This window comes from Haliotis rubra, unplaced genomic scaffold, assembly GCF_003918875.1.
Source record: "Haliotis rubra isolate DU_JTF1 unplaced genomic scaffold, ASM391887v1 Scf107, whole genome shotgun sequence".
NCBI lineage: Eukaryota > Metazoa > Mollusca > Gastropoda > Lepetellida > Haliotidae > Haliotis > Haliotis rubra.
This window is the reverse complement of record NW_025764970.1, coordinates 1,403,706-1,425,932: the sequence shown is the minus strand read 5'-3', so window position 1 is coordinate 1,425,932 and position 22,227 is coordinate 1,403,706. Positions and strand designations below refer to the sequence as shown.

At 42.7% G+C, this 22,227-nt stretch overlaps 1 protein-coding gene across 1 annotated transcript in view; it reads left to right on the top strand.

Moving 5' to 3' along the window:
- The first annotated feature begins 1,081 nt into the window (after positions 1-1,081).
- Positions 1,082-22,227, top strand: part of LOC124279758 (ADP-ribosylation factor-like protein 15) — a 34,621-nt gene continuing 13,475 nt past the window's right edge. Inside the window, exons 1-2 of the mRNA XM_046715629.1 lie at positions 1,082-1,453; positions 17,728-17,872. Of these exons, the coding sequence (XP_046571585.1) occupies positions 1,400-1,453; positions 17,728-17,872 (199 nt within the window). The 5' untranslated portion in view covers positions 1,082-1,399. The remainder of the gene's footprint in view (positions 1,454-17,727; positions 17,873-22,227) is intronic.

Here is a 22,227-nt window from a genome sequence, read left to right as displayed (position 1 = left end):
GAATATTATATATGCCGTTTATTTATATTTCTTACTTTGGAATCAACACGTACCAGGAATATGGGGCTCGTCGGGGATAGAAAGTAAAGTTATTTGTCAAAATGTTTGGACTGCATTTTTTCATTGTTGAATATTGTGTGAAACTATGTTGTTTAGGGGCCGTTCATAATTTATCATAAAATCATCATCATATCATCCCAACCCCCACCCCGCCATATGTTATGAACGGCCCCTTAGTGTAAGCAATCTCCGGAACAAGTCTCTATGCTCAAAAATTCTGAACTGGTCGAATTGGCCAAATATGACCAGCTTGACATCACACCAAGTAATTAAGGCACATGTTAGGAACATTTTAAGCACATTCCTTGTTGAAGAACAATAATATATATATATATAGGGTTACTTTCTAGATAGCAAATATAGCACACCACTACATAAACTCGACATACATTTGCTTCTCAGTTTATAGGAAACTCGCCACTGTGGACTTTGATTCACACCGTGAGGACATATAAAAGAACGCTAAATTTGGGTAAAGTCACTGAAATATGGTATTGTTATATCTCTGCGTGCATAATGCTTATCTGTAAAAGGGGAAGCAGTGTTGTCACTTAGAAACTGTGAAGTAGCTACGGAAGTCCATTTGTCCATGTATGTATACTGTATGTATATTGCAGAGCACTCTGATTCTTATGTTTATTGACATTTGCTCACTATACACAGTTCTATATTTTTTAAGATCAACCTTACACTGTCATACTTTAAACGACTCTGGTAATACCAGGAGAAGCTTTATTCTGGTAAAGAAAACAACGGTCATGTGTACGGACACAGCATAATAGGCCCAATTAAGGTATCTGTTACTGTCGCACATAAGTCCCCCGGCAGTCTGCTGTCATTTGTATAAGCGTATTATTATGGAATAGGTATTCATATAGCACCAGCTTGGTCTTAGAAACATACAACATTGCACAAACACAGCTCTGTCAAGTTGGGCGGATTGTAATCCTACCCTAAATGGGCCTCAACTGGCAGGTGCGCGTCGTCATCGATTATAGTGTAGTACGTCAAAAACCGCCATACTTAATGTTTTCTGACGTTTCGTGCTGCACTAGGTTGCACTTGTGCCCAAACTTGTTCGACAGAGGCAAGTGGATAATATCATAATGCAGACACCACGGGACGAAGTAAAGTAATTGACGGGCTGCTCTAGAAAATGGTTTGATTTTTCTCGTCATTACGTTTGTGCTTCGACCGATCTCGTCTTGATGCCACCAGTTCCTGAAAGTCTGACATTCCATTCTCGATCTTGACTGTAACAGACCTTAAAAAGCGAATGTTGTTTTAGACTTGATTCCCGTAGTTCGTGGTCGTGTAGTTGCATCAGTGGTTGTTAGACATGTGTGACAACATTCAGTTATTGTGTGGACTCTGCCGGATCGGCGCCTACACGGTAAGTACACTGTTCAATCTGAGCCAAGGCTGATATGACCAGTATGTATTAGAGTAGTTTAAAACATTTCGGTGACTAAAGATGATCTTTGTTGTTCGTATGTTATATGCATTCGGTATTTCGTTGTTGAACATGTAATATATAACAGCAGTTTTAATAAAGAAAATAACTGTCCAGCAAAGACAGCCCATGCATGTTGTTAAAGGGCGGAAAAGGACTTTTAAGTTGCCCCAACAGAAAGGGCAAATATATTCCTAATCAACAAATATTATAAATTTCAGCCTGAGCTTTAATAATTTGAGTGGCAGGATATGGTAAACATACTCCAAGAAGATTAGGGTATGATATCGGCTATGACAAACAGAAGATCCTGGATCCTGGATCCTGAATGGGGTGGTAGCCTAGTGGTTAAGGTGTTTGCTCGTCACGCTGAAGAACCGGGTTCGATTACCCACATGGGCTCAATGTGTGAAGCCCATTTCTGGTATAATTGTATAATAACAGTGGTTAAGACTACCTTCACTTAGATGACTCTCTATACTCTCTGAAGCAGGTTGTATAAAAGGTGAAAATTGTCAGTAATTTTTGCTAATTGGTTTGACACTGCCACCCCAGAATGGTCATTACCGATGACATTACATTAAGACAACAGCTGTGTACCTTCCACCGCTATTATTGGATGAGACATTTTATATTCAGCTGCAATATGAGTGTGGACATACTGGTACAGACGTTCTCATGAAAAGAAAACGTAAATAAAGAATGACTAATGAAATATGACAAATGCTATGACTGTAATACATTCCTCTGCAGAACCTGCTAATGCCAGCTAGACAAACTTCGTATTTAGTAGTTGGCATTTAAACATGAAGTGTCCACATTCTCGAAGTGTGAGAACTTTGCATTGCAGAGATGATTGACAATCCAAAAGAAATCCATGAAGGGAAATTTTGTAAATTCTTTGAAAGAGATTCCTAAAAGGTAATTATGAATGTTTTTGACTTCTTAATTTTGATATTGGCTTGACTTTCTTTTTAAATAAACTGTTTCTACCCATGTGGCAGCTTTGTCAATAAGTACACTTTGAGGCTTGTATTTCCTGAAGTAAAGATCAAATGGTGTGAATTTTGTCTGTACATATTGAAATGAAATATTGTTAAATGTTCAAAAAACAAATGATCAAAACACAAATTTCAAATTCAGGAAAGAAATTTTATTATATGAAACAGATTTTTCTGTCACTCAAACATTTAAGACAATACAAATGGAGACATTACTCTTAAATTAAGACTTTTAAGGGGTTTTTTTGTGTGTACATTTAGATAGATAAATAGATAAATGCATGTCAAGAAACGATAGCTTTTAGGTTGACAGAGAGCACAGCATTTACTTGTACAATCTTTGTTGTCTCATTGGAAATATAGATCAAAATTGTTTTTAGAAAAATATGAATCTGTACCAACCCAAATTTATATATTTGTAGTAATCATTATTACATAGTATTTTTGTGTTATCTTATTGAAGCACACCATATTCATATAGTCTGGGACTCAAGAAATATTTTATTGAGAGGCCCCTGGACCCCAAAAAGTGGTAAATCCCTGATGATTCTCAGTCACTGGTTACCGATCCATCACATAGATTACCTGTCCTCTGTGGAACAATTACACTATTGATGTCAATTGCTGTCACTAGCCATAAGGGGTGGTGGGGTGGTCTAGTGGTTAAAGGGTTGGCTCGTCACGCCAAAGACCCGGGTTCGAATCCCCACATGGGTACAACGTGTGAAGCCCATTTCTGGTGTCCCCCGCCATGATGTTGCTGGAATAGTGCTAAAAGCGGCGTAAAGCCAAACTCAGTCAGTCAGTCACTAGCTATAAATTGCCTGCTAATTTGCCAGACACTCAGAGCTATCCATGTTAAACAACATTTTATCACCAAGGGAACTCAAAAGCTACTTAAAGTCCAATATGACAGTGAATATGCTATATTTGGGATTGCACTGTCTCAGTAACATTTAAAATTGTGGTACTGTGTTGGTTAGGCACATATTCATGATCACACATATTTAGCAATCCTACCCACTCAGCTGACGGGATGTACACAATTTTTTAAACTATTCAAATAATATACAACTGTTGATGGGTATGATATCTTATTTTGAAAATTAATAAATTTGCTCTCTCTTTTTTTCAGCACACATTTAAGTATTTAAAAACTGTTACAGAAAAGAGTGACATCAAATATAAGTTTACATAGGCACATTACATAGACAAGCAAACTCAGTATACTTTTTTAGCCACTCGATTTATTATCATAATCATAGGCAGTTGCAGTTTTGCTGTCGGATTCATGAAATATGAAATATGATGCATGGAACATGTTAATGCTACTAAAATAGGTTGTGTTTGATGTGTGACACATTCTATCAACATGCTGGACCCACCTCTCGCTACGACTAAAAGTCAAGTGACTTCATGCATGTGCTGTTCAGTAAGCATTTCCTCAAACCACTGGACCCCCAAAACTCAAGCTTCACCATCCTCGCATGTTTGTCTGACTAATTTGTTCCAGAAGAAATCCAATTTTCAATATGTCGTCTGCGAAGGTTATTTAGACCATGCTCTTAAAATCTCATAAATTGTATCTTTCTTTCTGTAAACATCTATGAAACTGCCTGGCCATGCTGACTGAGGGAGCTGAACTTTGCATGCTTCTCAAGGCCAAATAAAAAAATTGTGGATCCGATTACACCTCTTTAAAATTTAGGATAGGAAGGATTTTTTTTTTAAACATTTATTTTAGAAGTAAAGTACAAACTAATAACACATTTATCAATGTGTAATTGTTTATTCAACCATGACTTCAGTAAATACAGGATTGTGATTGGTTAGTGAAAGTCATTCGGAGGTATATAATCACGTTATATGCCTCTGATTTTCCAACACAAAATGTACTTTTTTTAAAATCTTAATACTGAGGTTATGGTAAAATGGATATAAACTTACTGTGTTGGAAAATCAGAGGTACCGGGTATATACGCGTTTGGTTTTAAATCAAATTTAGAGCTATTATGATTTCGTTATATACCTATCAACGCGTACCTATGGTCGACAGGGGAACTAGCTCGGAATTAAGACGAAGTATACGCAGACGAAGGAGTACGTTGAGTTTCAAACATTTCAAACAAGTATACAAGACAGAAATAAGCTGGGTTGCCGGCTCAGACATAAATGAGGTCAGCGGAGTTCCAGCTCAACCCCAGGGCGTTTCCTATGAGAGGCATTATCCTGCTCGCGGTTGTCCCTACACAGACAGTTGGAATAATGAACTGCTTGACAATATAGATGTAAGCATATATATACAGTTTTTGACAACAACGGACAGGCGATGACTCAACAATGGACAGATAGAGAAACAATAGCACTTCCTTGACTCAGCCAAGGCTATAAATGTCATAAACAGTAATTAATTGGCTGACAAGTCAATGTACAATGCAGCAGTGATAAGGATGGTTCAGGCTCATAACGCCGACCTTTCAACCAAACTTCACGGTTGAGTGAAAAAAATATAGCGGCGTCCTGATAATAGTTTCATTGTGGCAAAATGAAACTATACTCAGGACGCCGATATTTTTTTACAATGATTCACATAAGTAAATACATGACATTTTTAATAAATACATCGCATATCCTGTGGTATCAGCTATTCTACTATAAACTGTACAACCCTAAATGGGCCTCTATTCCCAACTGGGCCCCAGTGCTATTTGTAGTGTAAGGTGGATAACTCTAATTGCCCTTGTTCTAGGAGTTGAGAGCACATGGCCACTGTCTTGCCATGCTTGTTATGTAAGCCCATCTTGAGCTGGAATAAACCCACATAATTCAGTGATAGCTGTCCTTCATATCACCACATATCTGATGCGTATACATGATACATATAGCACACATTTTTTGACAAAGATTGATCCACAGATTTTAACCCAAATGCAACAGGTGGGATGCTGGAGCAGCAAACTGTCTCATGGACAGTGTTCCTTGTCCGAGCTGGGGACGGATGCAGCATACTGGACCAGCTGTCTCATGGACAGTGTTCCTTGTCCGAGCTGGTGACGGATGCAGCGTACTGGACCAGCTGTCTCATGGACAGTGTTCCTTGTCCGAGCTGGTGACGGATGCAGCGTAATGGACCAACTGTCTCATGGACAGTGTTCCTTGTCCGAGCTGGTGACGGATGCAGCGTGCTGGACCAGCTTGTTTTCCGTGCTGGTCTCTTCTCGTGAGAGGAACGACACGATCTCAAAGATGTTTGGGTCAGCCTTGCCGACGTATCTCTTCAGACATGAATGCCACAACGTAACACTTTTTACAGTGAATGCCACCCTTCCAGGTGGTTGTTGGTTCTTGGCCCATCTGATTTGCAGTGTTTCACAGTATATATCCAATGATATCCCGTCTCGTTTTCTCTTGTTGAACCCGCCAACAGCCAAGTAACGACAGCCGCGATCTGTTGGGATGAATCTCTGAATTAGCTGTGCATTTGCCATTTCGAAATCGAATGTGAATCCACTGGCCATTCCATAGATATTTATACCAAAGATAGGAACAGTGTTCAATATTAGCACCCTGCTAATTGTTATTGTAAACTTTTCAATCAGTTGTAAGTGACATGAGAGCCGCGATATGTTCACCTTGTGCGACGAGTTCACCTTATCAAAACATCTTGAGTAGATTATCGCAACCCTAATTACGCCTAATCAGAACCTAACCTTCAAAGGAAACGGCAGCTCGGCGTCCTGGAGACTAGTGGAAAATCGAAAGATCAGCGTCCTGAGACGACACCATAAGGAATACAGTAGTGATTAAAAATACAGATTAACGTCATATAAATAATTACAATAGTCTTGACTATATAGTTTTTGGACTTTTAAATATTTATATGATGGCTGTCCTGAATTAGTCGCTATAACATACTTCTGATTTTCCAACACAGTATGTTTACCTCCTAATTCAATCAAGCTTGTGGCCATCATGTCGACTTTCACTGCCAGAATGACCAATGTCTGTTGGTGCCGGGAAAAACAATAGTATCTGAAAGCTTATTTTATTCATACCGCTTAAAAAAAAATAGGGTCGGCACCAGTATTCAAGGGTAGGTCAGGTAATCGGAACCACAACATTATTTTTTAGGTGCCATATGGATGATACAAAATTTGTTCTAATCGTTAGAGGTTACCTTTTTGTGGAAAATATTACTGAATGAAATAAAGTCTCATTCCCGTCTGACAGCAACTATTGGAAAGTTCTATTCATTAGCACACAATGATTATCTACATCTTAATGGTGAAGGGGATGGTGGTTAGAGGGCTGGATCGTTACACCGAGGGCCCAGATTTGATTCCCTGTGTGGGTACAATGTATTGGGCTTATTTGTGGTGTCCCCACCATGGTATTGCTGGCATATTGCTAAAGGCATAAAACCCAGATTACTCACATAGTGGTGACAGTGGCAGTCCACATGGAAATGTCACCAATCCATCATGCAGTTCACACGAGCAGACGTCATTCTGAACACTGTATTGATTTGTCTGCTGAGATTCTCATATGATTATTTGATTCTTTGTCATCATTACAAGATGTAGAGAATCTCTAGTTTAGTGCTTGATGGTATTTGCCATTTGTTGATATTTTGGCAAACGCTTCCTTTGGACACAAGTTTTTCAAAAGGTAAGGGGCTCAATTTGGCTGTTAAAAAATGAATTTTGTTTCGGCACATTTTACCCACATTTTTCCTTTTATGTTTGTCATAAGAGGTTATTAATGGGATTGGGTGTTCAGGCTCGCTGACTTAGTTGATGCATGTCATTGAATCCCAATTGTGTAGATCGAGGCTCATGATGTCAGTCACTGGATTGGCTGTGCCAGACTTGATAGATATTGACTGTCGTCATATTTCTGGAATATTCTTTGAGTGTGGTGTTGAACAGGAAACACACTCACTCACTCACACACGCACTCACTCACCCGTGAAGATCCAGGTTAGAATTGGTCTTCAGTAACCCATGCTTGTCGTGAGAGGCGACTAACAGGATCGGGTAGTCAGGCTCGCTGACTTGGTTGACACATGCCATTGTATCCCTGTTGCGTAGATCAATGCTCGGGCTGTTGATCACTGCATTGTCTGGTCTAGACTCGATTATTTACAGACCGTCACCATATAGCTGGAACATTGCTGAGTGCGGTGTAAAACCACTCTCACTCACTCACTCAGTTGTGAGCGTCAGCTATCTTTGTTCATGAAACACATCAACAAAAAATAATGAAATAAGTTCTCACTGGGTGACAGAATGGGTTTTCCTTCATTCCAATCATCACTCTTTTGGTTACATTAAATGTGTAGTTTCGAATGAAAAATATTCAATCTTTACTTCCATCAGAAAAACGCTCTGAGCACAAAGAGTGAAATCCTCTATTTCTGTTATCTTTGATTCATGGTTTGACTCCATTCAATTATTGTCTCGCTGTTGCGATATCGATCTATTGCTGGCAACTGGCAAACCCATGTGACACAGTGATGCCACCATCACTCAATACTAACTTGGCACAGAATATTGTATCTTGCTCATGAGCTTGACATCAACAACCAATCAAAATCATTCTTCTGAACAAGGGTTTGTAGTAGATCTATATTCAAAGTTTGCTGCCTCAAAACAGCAAGCCTGAAAACATGTAGTAAAAACTAATACAAAATGTGTTACTAATGAACCTGTTAGTGTAAATGTAACATGTTATATTTGGGATTACACCTTCTCACTGTACGTTTATGAGAAAGTGTGATCACAAGTATAACATGTTTACATTTGACCACTTTCTAAATGGCATTGTGTATTCATAATGTAAAGGTTGTCTACTATTCTTTTTTCGCACAACTTGTACTTGCTTCTCCTTATGAATTAAACATTTCGTTCAAATCATAATTGGTTTCTATATATGCAGGAAATATTATACAGGGCTCCAGATAATTTTTTAACATCAGGAGTACGTACTCCTTATGTTTTCAATATAGGAGTACTGGAAGAAAATTAGTACTGAATGGAATTTAAAGGCGTATCAGTAGTCTTGTGTTTCGTTTCAAAAGCACCACAACATTGCTACTCTTGTGTAAACAGGTCAATAAACAATAAAACAATACTTTTTCAGATAAATATGTCTGTAAATGATTTTAAGACCGTACACCATTGCTGTGGTGCATATCTGCTACGTTTTCTAAATTATTTCCTACCGTATCGTGCATATTTTTTATCCGTACATACGCCAATACAGCCCTTATCTGGATCCCTGATTATAATATCAAATGAAGTGCAATTTAAGTCTGACAGCATAGCGGCACAATGATTATCTACATCTTCTTGAAGGGGACTAGGGTAGCCTTAGTGGCGACAGGGTTCGGCTCGCCATGCCAAGGGGACTGTAGGGTAGCCTTAGTGGTGACAGGGGACTGTAAGGTAGCCTTAGTGGTGACAGGGGACTGTAGGGTAGCCTTAGTGGTGACAGGGGACTGTAGGGTAGCCTTAGTGGTGACAGGGTTCGGCTCGTCATGCCAAGGGGACTGTAGGGTAGCCTTAGTGGTGACAGGGTTCGGCTCGTCATGCCAAGGGGACTGTAGGGTAGCCTTAGTGGTGACAGGGTTTGGCTCGTCATGCCAAGGGGACTGTAGGGTAGCCTTCTTGGTGACAGGGTTCGGCTCGTCATGCCGAAGATCTGAGAACAGACTCATAACAAAGATTTGGTGTGAATACACAATGCCATTTAGAGAGTGGTCAGATGTAACATGTGTTGACAGGGTTATTTGTTACACTTTCTTAGTAAGGTACAGATTCTTGTACTTTTGTTGGGTTGAGTCCCATCCAGGATTCGAACTGGCACCCTGAGAGTCAGGCACCTAATTGCCAGCACACAAAGTAAGCCACGGTGGCTAATCATACCTATGAGTTCAGGAAGTTTATCATAATAGCCTGGAGAAATTATATACTTGATAATGAAGGATGTCATGGGATATGCAGTATCATAATGCACAAAAACTATAGAATAAGTTCAGTGTACGTGGTGACAGCGGCACAGTCCCATTGGAGGTGCGGGTCAAAGTACTGCACAATGGCTATAGCTGTTTACATGGGGATCATGGTTAAATAGGTCCTTACAATGATGTGCTGGTCACAAGATGCGATCAAATAGATCCAGTGATCATTTATTGTGTCAGTGTGGATTGGGTTTCAGTGGGGTAGCATAGTGGTTAAGTGTTTGCTCATCACGCAGAAGACCCAGGTTTCATTCCCCACATGGGTACAGTGTGTGAAGCCCATTTCTGGTGACCCTGACATGACATTGCTGGAATATTGCTAAAGCATCATAAAACTAAACTCAATCACTCATTCATACCCCAACATTGTGGATCATTGCTCTCATGTTGATCACTGGATTGTCTGGTCAAGATACATTTTCTTAAAAAGGCCAGCACTATAAAGTTGGCATATTCTCAGTGATGCTTTGAATAAACAAACATATAAACAAACAAACAAAACCAACGTGGTGGTGTGACTGTGACATGAGATTGTCCCCAGCTGGCAGCTTCCTGTTTGAGTGCTAGTGGTGTGACTGTGACATGAGATTGTCCCCAGCTGGCAGCTTCCTGTTTGAGTGCTAGTGGTGTGACTGTGACATGAGATTGTCCCCAGCTGGCAGCTTCCTGTTTGAGTGCTGGTGGTGTGACTGGTGTGACATGAGATTGTCCCCAGCTGGCAGCTTCCTGTTTGAGTGCTAGTGGTGTGACTGTGACATGAGATTGTCCCCAGCTGGCAGCTTCCTGTTTGAGTGCTAGTGGTGTGACTGTGACATGAGATTGTCCCTAGCTGGCAGCTTCCTGTTTGAGTGCTAGTGGTGTGACTGGTGTGACATGAGATTGTCCCCAGCTGGCAGCTTCCTGTTTGAGTGCTGGTGGTGTGACTGGTGTGACATGAGATTGTCCCCAGCTGGCAGCTTCCTGTTTGAGTGCTGGTGGTGTGACTGGTGTGACATGAGATTGTCCCCAGCTGGCAGCTTCCTGTTTGAGTGCTGGTGGTGTGACTGTGACATGAGATTGTCCCCAGCTGGCAGCTTCCTGTTTGAGTGCTGGTGGTGTGACTGGTGTGACATGAGATTGTCCCCAGCTGGCAGCTTCCTGTTTGAGTGCTGGTGGTGTGACTGGTGTGACATGAGATTGTCCCTAGCTGGCAGCTTCCTGTTTGAGTGCTGGTGGTGTGACTGTGACATGAGATTGTCCCTAGCTGGCAGCTTCCTGTTTGAGTGCTGGTGGTGTGACTGTGACATGAGATTGTCCCTAGCTGGCAGCTTCCTGTTTGAGTGCTGGTGGTGTGACTGGTGTGACATGAGATTGTCCCCAGCTGGCAGCTTCCTGTTTGAGTGCTGGTGGTGTGACTGGTGTGACATGAGATTGTCCCCAGCTGGCAGCTTCCTGTTTGAGTGCTGGTGGTGTGACTGGTGTGACATGAGATTGTCCCCAGCTGGCAGCTTCCTGTTTGAGTGCTGGTGGTGTGACTGGTGTGACATGAGATTGTCCCCAGCTGGCAGCTTCCTGTTTGAGTGCTGGTGGTGTGACTGTGACATGAGATTGTCCCTAGCTGGCAGCTTCCTGTTTGAGTGCTGGTGGTGTGACTGTGACATGAGATTGTCCCCAGCTGGCAGCTTCCTGTTTGAGTGCTGGTGGTGTGACTGGTGTGACATGAGATTGTCCCCAGCTGGCAGCTTCCTGTTTGAGTGCTGGTGGTGTGACTGTGACATGAGATTGTCCCTAGCTGGCAGCTTCCTGTTTGAGTGCTGGTGGTGGTGTGACTGGTGTGACATGAGATTGTCCCTAGCTGGCAGCTTCCTGTTTGAGTGCTGGTGGTGTGACTGTGACATGAGATTGTCCCCAGCTGGCAGCTTCCTGTTTGAGAGAGTGCTGGTGGTGTGACTGGTGTGACATGAGATTGTCCCCAGCTGGCAGCTTCCTGTTTGAGTGCTGGTGGTGTGACTGTGACATGAGATTGTCCCTAGCTGGCAGCTTCCTGTTTGAGGTGCTGCTGGTGGTGTGACTGGTGTGACATGAGATTGTCCCTAGCTGGCAGCTTCCTGTTTGAGTGCTGGTGGTGTGACTGTGACATGAGATTGTCCCCAGCTGGCAGCTTCCTGTTTGAGTGCTGGTGGTGTGACTGTGACATGAGATTGTCCCCAGCTGGCAGCTTCCTGTTTGAGTGCTGGTGGTGTGACTGTGACATGAGATTGTCCCCAGCTGGCAGCTTCCTGTTTGAGTGCTGGTGGTGTGACTGTGACATGAGATTGTCCCTAGCTGGCAGCTTCCTGTTTGAGTGCTGGTGGTGTGACTGTGACATGAGATTGTCCCTAGCTGGCAGCTTCCTGTTTGAGTGCTGGTGGTGTGACTGGTGTGACATGAGATTGTCCCCAGCTGGCAGCTTCCTGTTTGAGTGCTGGTGGTGTGACTGTGACATGTGTCCCCAGCTGGCAGCTTCCTGTTTGAGTGCTAGTGGTGTGACTGGTGTGACATGAGATTGTCCTAGCTGGCAGCTTCCTGTTTGAGTGCTGGTGGTGTGACTGGTGTGACATGAGATTGTCCCCAGCTGGCAGCTTCCTGTTTGAGTGCTGGTGGTGTGACTGGTGTGACATGAGATTGTCCCCAGCTGGCAGCTTCCTGTTTGAGTGCTGGTGGTGTGACTGGTGTGACATGAGATTGTCCCCAGCTGGCAGCTTCCCTGTTTGAGTGCTGGTGGTGTGACTGGTGTGACATGAGATTGTCCCTAGCTGGCAGCTTCCTGTTTGAGTGTTGGTGGTGTGACTGGTGTGACATGAGATTGTCCCCAGCTGGCAGCTTCCTGTTTGAGTGCTGGTGGTGTGACTGGTGTGACATGAGATTGTCCCCAGCTGGCAGCTTCCTGTTTGAGTGCTGGTGGTGTGACTGGTGTGACATGAGATTGTCCCTGGCTGGCAGCTTCCTGTTTGAGTGCTGGTGGTGTGACTGTGACATGAGATTGTCCCCAGCTGGCAGCTTCCTGTTTGAGTGCTGGTGGTGTGACTGGTGTGACATGAGATTGTCCCCAGCTGGCAGCTTCCTGTTTGAGTGCTGGTGGTGTGACTGTGACATGAGAATGTCCCTAGCTGGCAGCTTCCTGTTTGAGTGCTGGTGGTGTGACTGTGACATGAGATTGTCCCCTAGCTGGCAGCTTCCTGTTTGAGTGCTGGTGGTGTGACTGGTGTGACATGAGATTGTCCCAGCTGGCAGCTTCCTGTTTGAGTGCTGGTGGTGTGACTGGTGTGACATGAGATTGTCCCCAGCTGGCAGCTTCCTGTTTGAGTGCTGGTGGTGTGACTGGTGTGACATGAGATTGTCCCCAGCTGGCAGCTTCCTGTTTGAGTGCTGGTGGTGTGACTGGTGTGACATGAGATTGTCCCCTAGCTGGCAGCTTCCTGTTTGAGTGCTGGTGGTGTGACTGGTGTGACATGAGATTGTCCCCAGCTGGCAGCTTCCTGTTTGAGTGCTGGTGGTGTGACTGTGACATGAGATTGTCCCCAGCTGGCAGCTTCCTGTTTGAGTGCTGGTGGTGTGACTGGTGTGACATGAGATTGTCCCCAGCTGGCAGCTTCCTGTTTGAGTGCTGGTGGTGTGACTGGTGTGACATGAGATTGTCCCCAGCTGGCAGCTTCCTGTTTGAGTGCTGGTGGTGTGACTGTGACATGAGATTGTCCCCAGCTGGCAGCTTCCTGTTTGAGTGCTGGTGGTGTGACTGGTGTGACATGAGATTGTCCCCAGCTGGCAGCTTCCTGTTTGAGTGCTGGTGGTGTGACTGGTGTGACATGAGATTGTCCCCAGCTGGCAGCTTCCTGTTTGAGTGCTGGTGGTGTGACTGTGACATGAGATTGTCCCAGCTGGCAGCTTCCTGTTTGAGTGCTGGTGGTGTGACTGTGACATGAGATTGTCCCCAGCTGGCAGCTTCCTGTTTGAGTGCTGGTGGTGTGACTGGTGTGACATGAGATTGTCCCCAGCTGGCAGCTTCCTGTTTGAGTGCTGGTGGTGTGACTGGTGTGACATGAGATTGTCCCCAGCTGGCAGCTTCCTGTTTGAGTGCTAGTGGTGTGACTGTGACATGAGATTGTCCCTAGCTGGCAGCTTCCTGTTTGAGTGCTGGTGGTGTGACTGGTGTGACATGAGATTGTCCCCAGCTGGCAGCTTCCTGTTTGAGTGCTGGTGGTGTGACTGGTGTGACATGAGATTGTCCCCAGCTGGCAGCTTCCTGTTTGAGTGCTAGTGGTGTGACTGTGACATGAGATTGTCCCTAGCTGGCAGCTTCCTGTTTGAGTGCTGGTGGTGTGACTGGTGTGACATGAGATTGTCCCCAGCTGGCAGCTTCCTGTTTGAGTGCTGGTGGTGTGACTGTGACATGAGATTGTCCCCAGCTGACAGCTTCCTGTTTGAGTGCTGGTGGTGTGACTGTGACATGAGATTGTCCCTAGCTGGCAGCTTCCTGTTTGAGTGCTGGTGGTGTGACTGGTGTGACATGAGATTGTCCCCAGCTGGCAGCTTCCTGTTTGAGTGCTGGTGGTGTGACTGTGACATGAGATTGTCCCCAGCTGGCAGCTTCCTGTTTGAGTGCTAGTGGTGTGACTGTGACATGAGATTGTCCCCAGCTGGCAGCTTCCTGTTTGAGTGCTAGTGGTGTGACTGTGACATGAGATTGTCCCTAGCTGGCAGCTTCCTGTTTGAGTGCTAGTGGTGTGACTGTGACATGAGATTGTCCCTAGCTGGCAGCTTCCTGTTTGAGTGCTGGTGGTGTGACTGGTGTGACATGAGATTGTCCCTAGCTGGCAGCTTCCTGTTTGAGTGCTAGTGGTGTGACTGTGACATGAGATTGTCCCTAGCTGGCAGCTTCCTGTTTGAGTGCTAGTGGTGTGACTGTGACATGAGATTGTCCCCAGCTGGCAGCTTCCTGTTTGAGTGCTAGTGGTGTGACTGTGACATGAGATTGTCCCCAGCTGGCAGCTTCCTGTTTGAGTGCTAGTGGTGTGACTGTGACATGAGATTGTCCCCAGCTGGCAGCTTCCTGTTTGAGTGCTAGTGGTGTGACTGTGACATGAGATTGTCCCTAGCTGGCAGCTTCCTGTTTGAGTGGCTGATCTTCGTGGGAAGCTGCACAATGGGAAGTGTTGCTAGAGAACTGCTTGTGTGGCTTCAGCTGTACACAGATACATACTTCAGTGTCGGGTGAATGTTTCACAGAGTGGGGGCACATTAAACAGGGACCTATGTGATTCCAAATTAAGTTCCCTTAACAAACAGATTGGCAATGTAATACAAAAATTGTAATTTTTATCAATGTGGATTTTCAAAAGTTATTTTTATTTTTTTATCATTAATGAGGTAATATTAAAGTTATATGTTTACATTGCGTCAATTTGGCTTTAATAATACCCAGTATAATAATGTTAAGTATTATAATGTTAATTCATGCATTAAAGCCTTTTTCTTTCTCTGTTTGTGTTTAGTGGTCAGTGAAGTGTGAGCCATCTCAGCCAAGTCACCCCATTATCTTGTCATGTCTTTTAACATGAACTGTTCATTGTTTACACACATTGAAGTCTGAATATCTCCCCTGAGCAGGTGTGGCTACATTTCAGTCGACGTCACATACATATACAAATATCAATTGTTGTTATCAAAGGATAGTAGTTCTTTAAGTACATGTATTAGCTTTTTTCCTGAAGTCCACAAATGTTTAATTTGACTGAATGTTATGTGTAACACAAAATTGGAAGAATGGATAATCTATTTGAAAGCTGATATTAGAAGGAATTTTGTTTGTTATGGCTCGTTGCTAAGCAGTAGTGTAATTTTTTTTCGCAATACAGTATTGTGTCACGATACAAGGGTCACAATACAATAGATCCAACCCCTGCATTGGAGTACATAAGATTCACTGCTCTACTGGTTATATTGATGTAAAAACATGGATGATAACAGAAACCGTTCCAGAACCCATTTATGCAGATTTTCTCGATGTTTCCTGTTTAGCTATAAATAGCATGATCTTCGCAGTGCCTCTTAGTAGCTTATATTTTTCTCCTTTACAATGACCTATCTTTGCCATCTGAAATTTGATAACAAATTATTCAGGATTGTGATTCACCAGCAAAACGTGAGAGAATATGAATTTAAGAAATATAAGTACTGCTTTGGGATACAAAACGAATCGCACCAATGTTATCAGGATACATATCGTATCATGTCTTCAACGTACCTTCGCACCTCTATCAAACCTCTGTTGCTGAGAAGTTCTTTTTTTCCTATACCCACAGCAGCCTTGTCCCTGTGATGCAGCGAGCAGCTCACATCATTCCTTCCTTAGTTCCTTCCTTCCTTGGGGCCGTTGTGACCAGAAATATTAACTCACTCACTCCATGAGTGTGAGCACACACAATTAGTTCGTGGTCACTTTCTGAAAGTATTTCAGTCACTTAGCCTTTAATATGGGAAGAGTGCATGAGTATGGTTTTACGCCGCTTTTAGCAACATTCCAGCAATATCACGGCGGAGGACACCAGAAACAGGCTTCACACATTGTACCCATGCGGGGATGATAGGTCATACTCATGCGATCACACTCCAGATTTGTTTTAGTTAGTTTACAAGGCCGACTGATGACACTTTAACACTGCAGTTTACACCTGAGACAAAGAAAAATCCAGTTAAGGGTCATGCTCAGAACATGTAATCGTCTGTCTCACAGTCCCTGAGCTGCATTATTTTGCCCTCCACACTGCCCTTTCTGCAGTGCTGTAGACCTAAATGTAGTATGTTGCCCTCCACACTGCCCTTTCTGCAGTGCTGTAGACCTAAATGTAGTATGTTGCCCTCCACACTGCCCTTTCTGCAGTGCTGTAGACCTAAATGTAGTATGTTGCCCTCCACACTGCCCTTTCTGCAGTGCTGTAGACCTAAATGTAGTATGTTGCCCTCCACACTGCCCTTTCTGCAGTGCTGTAGACCCAAATGTAGCATGTTGCCCTCCACACTGCCCTTTCTGCAGTGCTGTAGACCTAAATGTAGTATGTTGCCCTCCACACTGCCCTTTCTGCAGTGCTGTAGACCTAAATGTAGTATGTTGCCCTCCACACTGCCCTTTCCCACACTGCCCTTTCTGCAGTGCTGTAGACCTAAATGTAGTATGTTGCCCTCCACACTGCCCTTTCTGCAGTGCTGTAGACCTAAATGTAGTATGTTGCCCTCCACACTGCCCTTTCTGCAGTGCTGTAGACCTAAATGTAGTATGTTGCCCTCCACACTGCCCTTTCTGCAGTGCTGTAGACCTAAATGTAGTATGTTGCCCTCCACACTGCCCTTTCTGCAGTGCTGTAGACCTAAATGTAGTATGTTGCCCTCCACACTGCCCTTTCTGCAGTGCTGTAGACCTAAATGTAGCATGTTGCCCTCCCCCTTTCTGCAGTGCTGTAGACCTAAATGTAGTATGTTGCCCTCCACACTGCCCTTTCTGCAGTGCTGTAGACCTAAATGTAGTATGTTGCCCTCCACACTGCCCTTTCTGCAGTGCTGTAGACCTAAATGTAGTATGTTGCCCTCCACACTGCCCTTTCTGCAGTGCTGTAGACCTAAATGTAGCAAGTCTAGATTTCCTCAGGTTCTGAATCTCTCTTCTCACTGGGGCGGTGGGGTAGCCTAGTGGTTAAAGCGTTTGCTCGTCACGCGGAAGGCCCGGGTTCGATTCCCCACATGGGTACAATGTGTGAAGCCCATTTCTGGTGTCCCCCGCCGTGATATTGCTGGAACATTGATAAAAGCGGCGTAAAACCGAACTCACTCACTCACTCACTCACTCACTCTCTTCTCACTGGGGCTCCTTTTCAGTTTCCATGGAATTATTTGTATCTGTCAATATAATATTTATATTCAGAGACGAGGCATTAGTCTATATGTGTAAAACAATTGTACATGTTTCCACGTTATAGTCTAACACACATGTATTTTGTTTGGAAGGCTGCATGATATGTATGTCTTCATCAAATATGTTCATCTGTGGTAATGAAGTTGTGAAACTGTTTATAGTTCATTGCTATGTTATGTGGATATGACCAAGGTGAAAAGACTAAGATTGTTCTGTAAAGGAAGATAAAAAAATGGATTTGGTGAGAATATTTATACTTATATTTCAGGTATATCGCCGACTGTGTTGCAAGAGCAGCCCAGAGACAAAACCCAACTTCAATGTGCTCTGCATCGGGTTGACAGGGGCTGGGAAGAGTGCCCTGCTGGCTCTACTCAGTGGGGATGAGTTCCACAACATCCCACCAACCGTGGGTAAGTCACCGTTTATCAGTGGGGTGGGGGCTGACACTGTCAGTGGGGATAGTGGTGCCCTGCTAACACTAGTTCTACAATATTCCTCCTACTGCAGCAAGTCACTTGGTACTTGTATCAGGGGAGTTAGGGGTTGTGTCACGGTGTACAGAAGGGGGAGATGTAGCACTGAAGGAATAAGGAAGTTAAGTTTAGATGGCTACTAGACCTTCTCAAATAAGTAAAGAAAGAAATCCACAATGTGTGACTAATCAGTAACTTGGATCTCGGTCACCGATGACCTTTGGTTGGAAGTGACTTCAGATGTTTTAGAATCAAATCAAATCAACTGATCAACTGTTCACACATATTGAAAAAGTATGTCATGATTACCATCACCTCGTATTTTTTCCCCATTGCTCTTGTGAAACATGTGCCATGGCTGTAAGATTCACGCTGAACAAGCTTTCCCCGTGTGTTTTCCATTGGGGTAATTGCTTATCCCTTGCTTGACAAATATGTTTTCACAAATTATCAACAAAATGGTTTCCTGTAGGCGTGCAAAACATAGTTGTAAAGATGGTTTGGGGCTCTGTATTTCACATCTCTGAGCTCTAACAAGATTTCAGTGGGCAACATAAAGCATTTCCCCCATTAGCTCTGTCTCTGCTCTCAACAACAAAGATTGTTTCAGCCACAGGCAGTCAGTGCAGACGGCCATCAAAAGTAGAAATGATTTGATTCAGTGTTGGATATCAAAAGTTGGGAGTGGCGGTAATTGTTGCCGGGCGGTAATTGTTGCCGGTAATTGTTGCCGAAGAGTAAGAGTTGCCCAACTCCCCCAAAAATGAGATGAAATGTGTGAGTGTGTTCGCAGACCTGGTTCAGTACAAGTGCCAATGGGGAAGGAAGCCATTTTATTTGATGATGGTGAAATGCCGCATAGATAATGTGGCTCTACAAAATGTCCATGTACATTCCGACACATGTTATTGATTGGAAATATTCTGTTATGTCAGCATAAAGCAAAATTTACAGCAGGAATCCATCATTATCTTCCTTGTATTGGTGAAAGCTGAAGTGCCTCTGCTGCTTATTGTGTTATCCTTGTGGTATTGGACATTCAGCATCTGTCCTAAACCTTCTGTAATCAGTGAAGTGAAGACGCTGAAACTTTTCGCAGATGGACTTGTTCAAATAGCTTCCTACAAATTCACTCCCAAGTTTTGTGGGCAGTGACAACCTTATTGACAAGGCTATTTGGGGCACTGACTGTCTCCCAGTTCTATAGATGATGTAAGGAGGTGGTGCGTGTGTTGTTGTACCAGACATGCAACCTTATTGACAAGGCTATTTGGGGCACTGACTGTCTCCCAGTTCTATAGATGATGTAAGGAGGTGGTGCGTGTGTTGTGTACCAGACATGCAACCTTATTGACAAGGCTATTTGGGGCACTGACTGTCTCCCAGTTGTATAGATGATGTAAGGAGGTGGTGCGTGTGTTGTTGTGTACCAGACATGCAACCTTATTGACAAGGCTATTTGGGGCACTGACTGTCTCCCAGTTGTATAGATGATGTAAGGAGGTGGTGCATGTGTTGATGTGTACCAGACATGCAACCTTATTGACAAGGCTATTTGGGGCACTGACTGTCTCCCAGTTGTATAGATGATGTAAGGAGGTGGTGCGTGTGTTGATGTGTACCAGACATGCAACCTATATCATTTACCGTATCTCTTTACAAACATGGTAACCATGGTAACACATGTCAGGATCCTGCTTTTGGCATCGCTGGCAAAAGTATCAGTTCCTCTTTTAAATATACTCTGCAACACCAAGAATAATGAAATCTTACTTTGAAATTGTCCGCATTTTCTCCATCTGATGTGTAGTTAGTTCCCATGGAAACCATTTTCATAAAGAAATATCTGGACATTGGTATGTGGTTAGTTTGTTTTCAATTGGTTTAGCCTAATAATGACTGGATGGTGTTCATGTGGAATGACTGGATGGTGTTCATCATGTTGAATGACTGGACGGTGTTCATTATTTTGAATGACTGGATGGTGTTTATGTTAAGTGACTTTATGGTCATCATGTTGTATGACTGGATGGTGTTCATCATGTTGTATGACTGGATGGTGTTCATCATGTTGAATGACTGAATGGTGTTCATCATGTTAAATGACGGGATGATGTAATTTTTAATGACCGGATGGTGTTCATCATGTTAAATAACTGGATGGTGTTCATCATGTTAAATGACTAGATAGTGTTCATCATGTTAAATGACTTAATGGTGTTCATCATGTTGAATGACTGGATGGTGTTCATCATGTTAAATGACTGGATGGTGTTCATCATGTTAAATGACTGGACGGTGTTCATTATTTTGAATGACTGGATGGTGTTCATCATGTTAAATGACTTGAGTGTGTTCATGTTAAGTGACTGGATGGTGTTCATCATGATGAACACCATTCAGTCATTTAACATGATGAACACCATGAACACCATCCAGTTATTTAATATGATGAACACCATCCGATCATTAAAAATAACATCATCACGTCATTTAACATGATGATGAATTACATGAAGTCATTTAACATGATGAACACCATTAAGTCATTAACATGATGAACACCATCAATAATTTAACATGATGAACACCATCCAGTTATTTAATATGATGAACACCATCCGTTATTTAACATGATGAACACCATCCGATCACTAAAAATAACATCATCCCGTCATTTAACATGATGAACACCATTCAGTCATTCAACATGATGAACACCATCCAGTCATAAAACATGATGAACACCATCCAGTCATTTAACATGATGAACAACATCCAGTAATAAACCTTGATGAACACCATCCGGTCATTAAAAATAACATCACCCTGTCATTTAACATGATGAACACCATCCAGTCATTTAACATGATGAACACCATCCAGTTATTTAACATGATGAACACCATCCAGTTATTTAATATGATGAACACCATCCGGTCATTAAAAATAACATCATCACGTCATTTAACATGATGAACACCATTCAGTCATTTAACATGATGAACACCATCCAGCCATTCAACATGAACACCATCCAGTCATTTAACATGATGAACACCATCCAGTCATTTAACATGATGAACACCATCCAGTTATTTAACATGATGAACACCATCCAGTTATTTAACATGATGAACACCATCCGGTCATTAAAAATAACATCATCACGTCATTTAACATGATGAACACCATTCAGTCATTCAACATGATGAACACCATCCAGTCATACAACATGATGAACACCATCCAGTTATTAAACATGATGAACACCATCCAGTCATTTAACATGATGAACACCATCCAGTTATTTAACATGATGAACACCATCCGGTCATTAAAAATAACATCATCCCGTCATTTAACATGATAAACACCATTCAGTCATTCAACATGATGAACACCATCCAGTCATTCAACATGAACACCATCCAGTCATTTAACATGATGAACACCATCCAGTCATTTAACATGATGAACACCATGAAGTCATTTAACATGATGAACACCATTAAGTCATTTAACATGATGAACACCATCCAGTCATTTAACATGATGAACACCATCCAGTTATTTAACATGATGAACACCATCCGGTCATTAAAAATAACATCATCACGTCATTTAACATGATGAACACCATTCAGTCATTCAACATGATGAACACCATCCAGTCATACAACATGATGAACACCATCCAGTTATTAAACATGATGAACACCATCCAGTCATTTAACATGATGAACACCATCCAGTTATTTAACATGATGAACACCATCCGGTCACTAAAAATAACATCATCCGTCATTTAACATGATTAACACCATCCAGTCATTCAACATGATGAACACCATCCAGTCATAAAACATGATGAACACCATCCAGTCATTTAACATGATGAACAACATCCAGTAATAAACCTTGATGAACACCATCCGGTCATTAAAAATAACATCACCCTGTCATTTAACATGATGAACACCATCCAGTCATTTAACATGATGAACACCATCCAGTTATTTAACATGATGAACACCATCCAGTTATTTAATATGATGAACACCATCCGGTCATTAAAAATAACATCATCCAGTCATTTAACATGATGAACACCATTCAGTCATTCAACATGATGAACACCATCCAGTCATACAACATGATGAACACCATCCAGTCATTAAACATGATGAACACCATCCAGTCATTTAACATGATGAACACCATCCAGTCATTTAACATGATGAACACCATCCAGTTATTTAACATGATGAACACCATCCGGTCATTAAAAT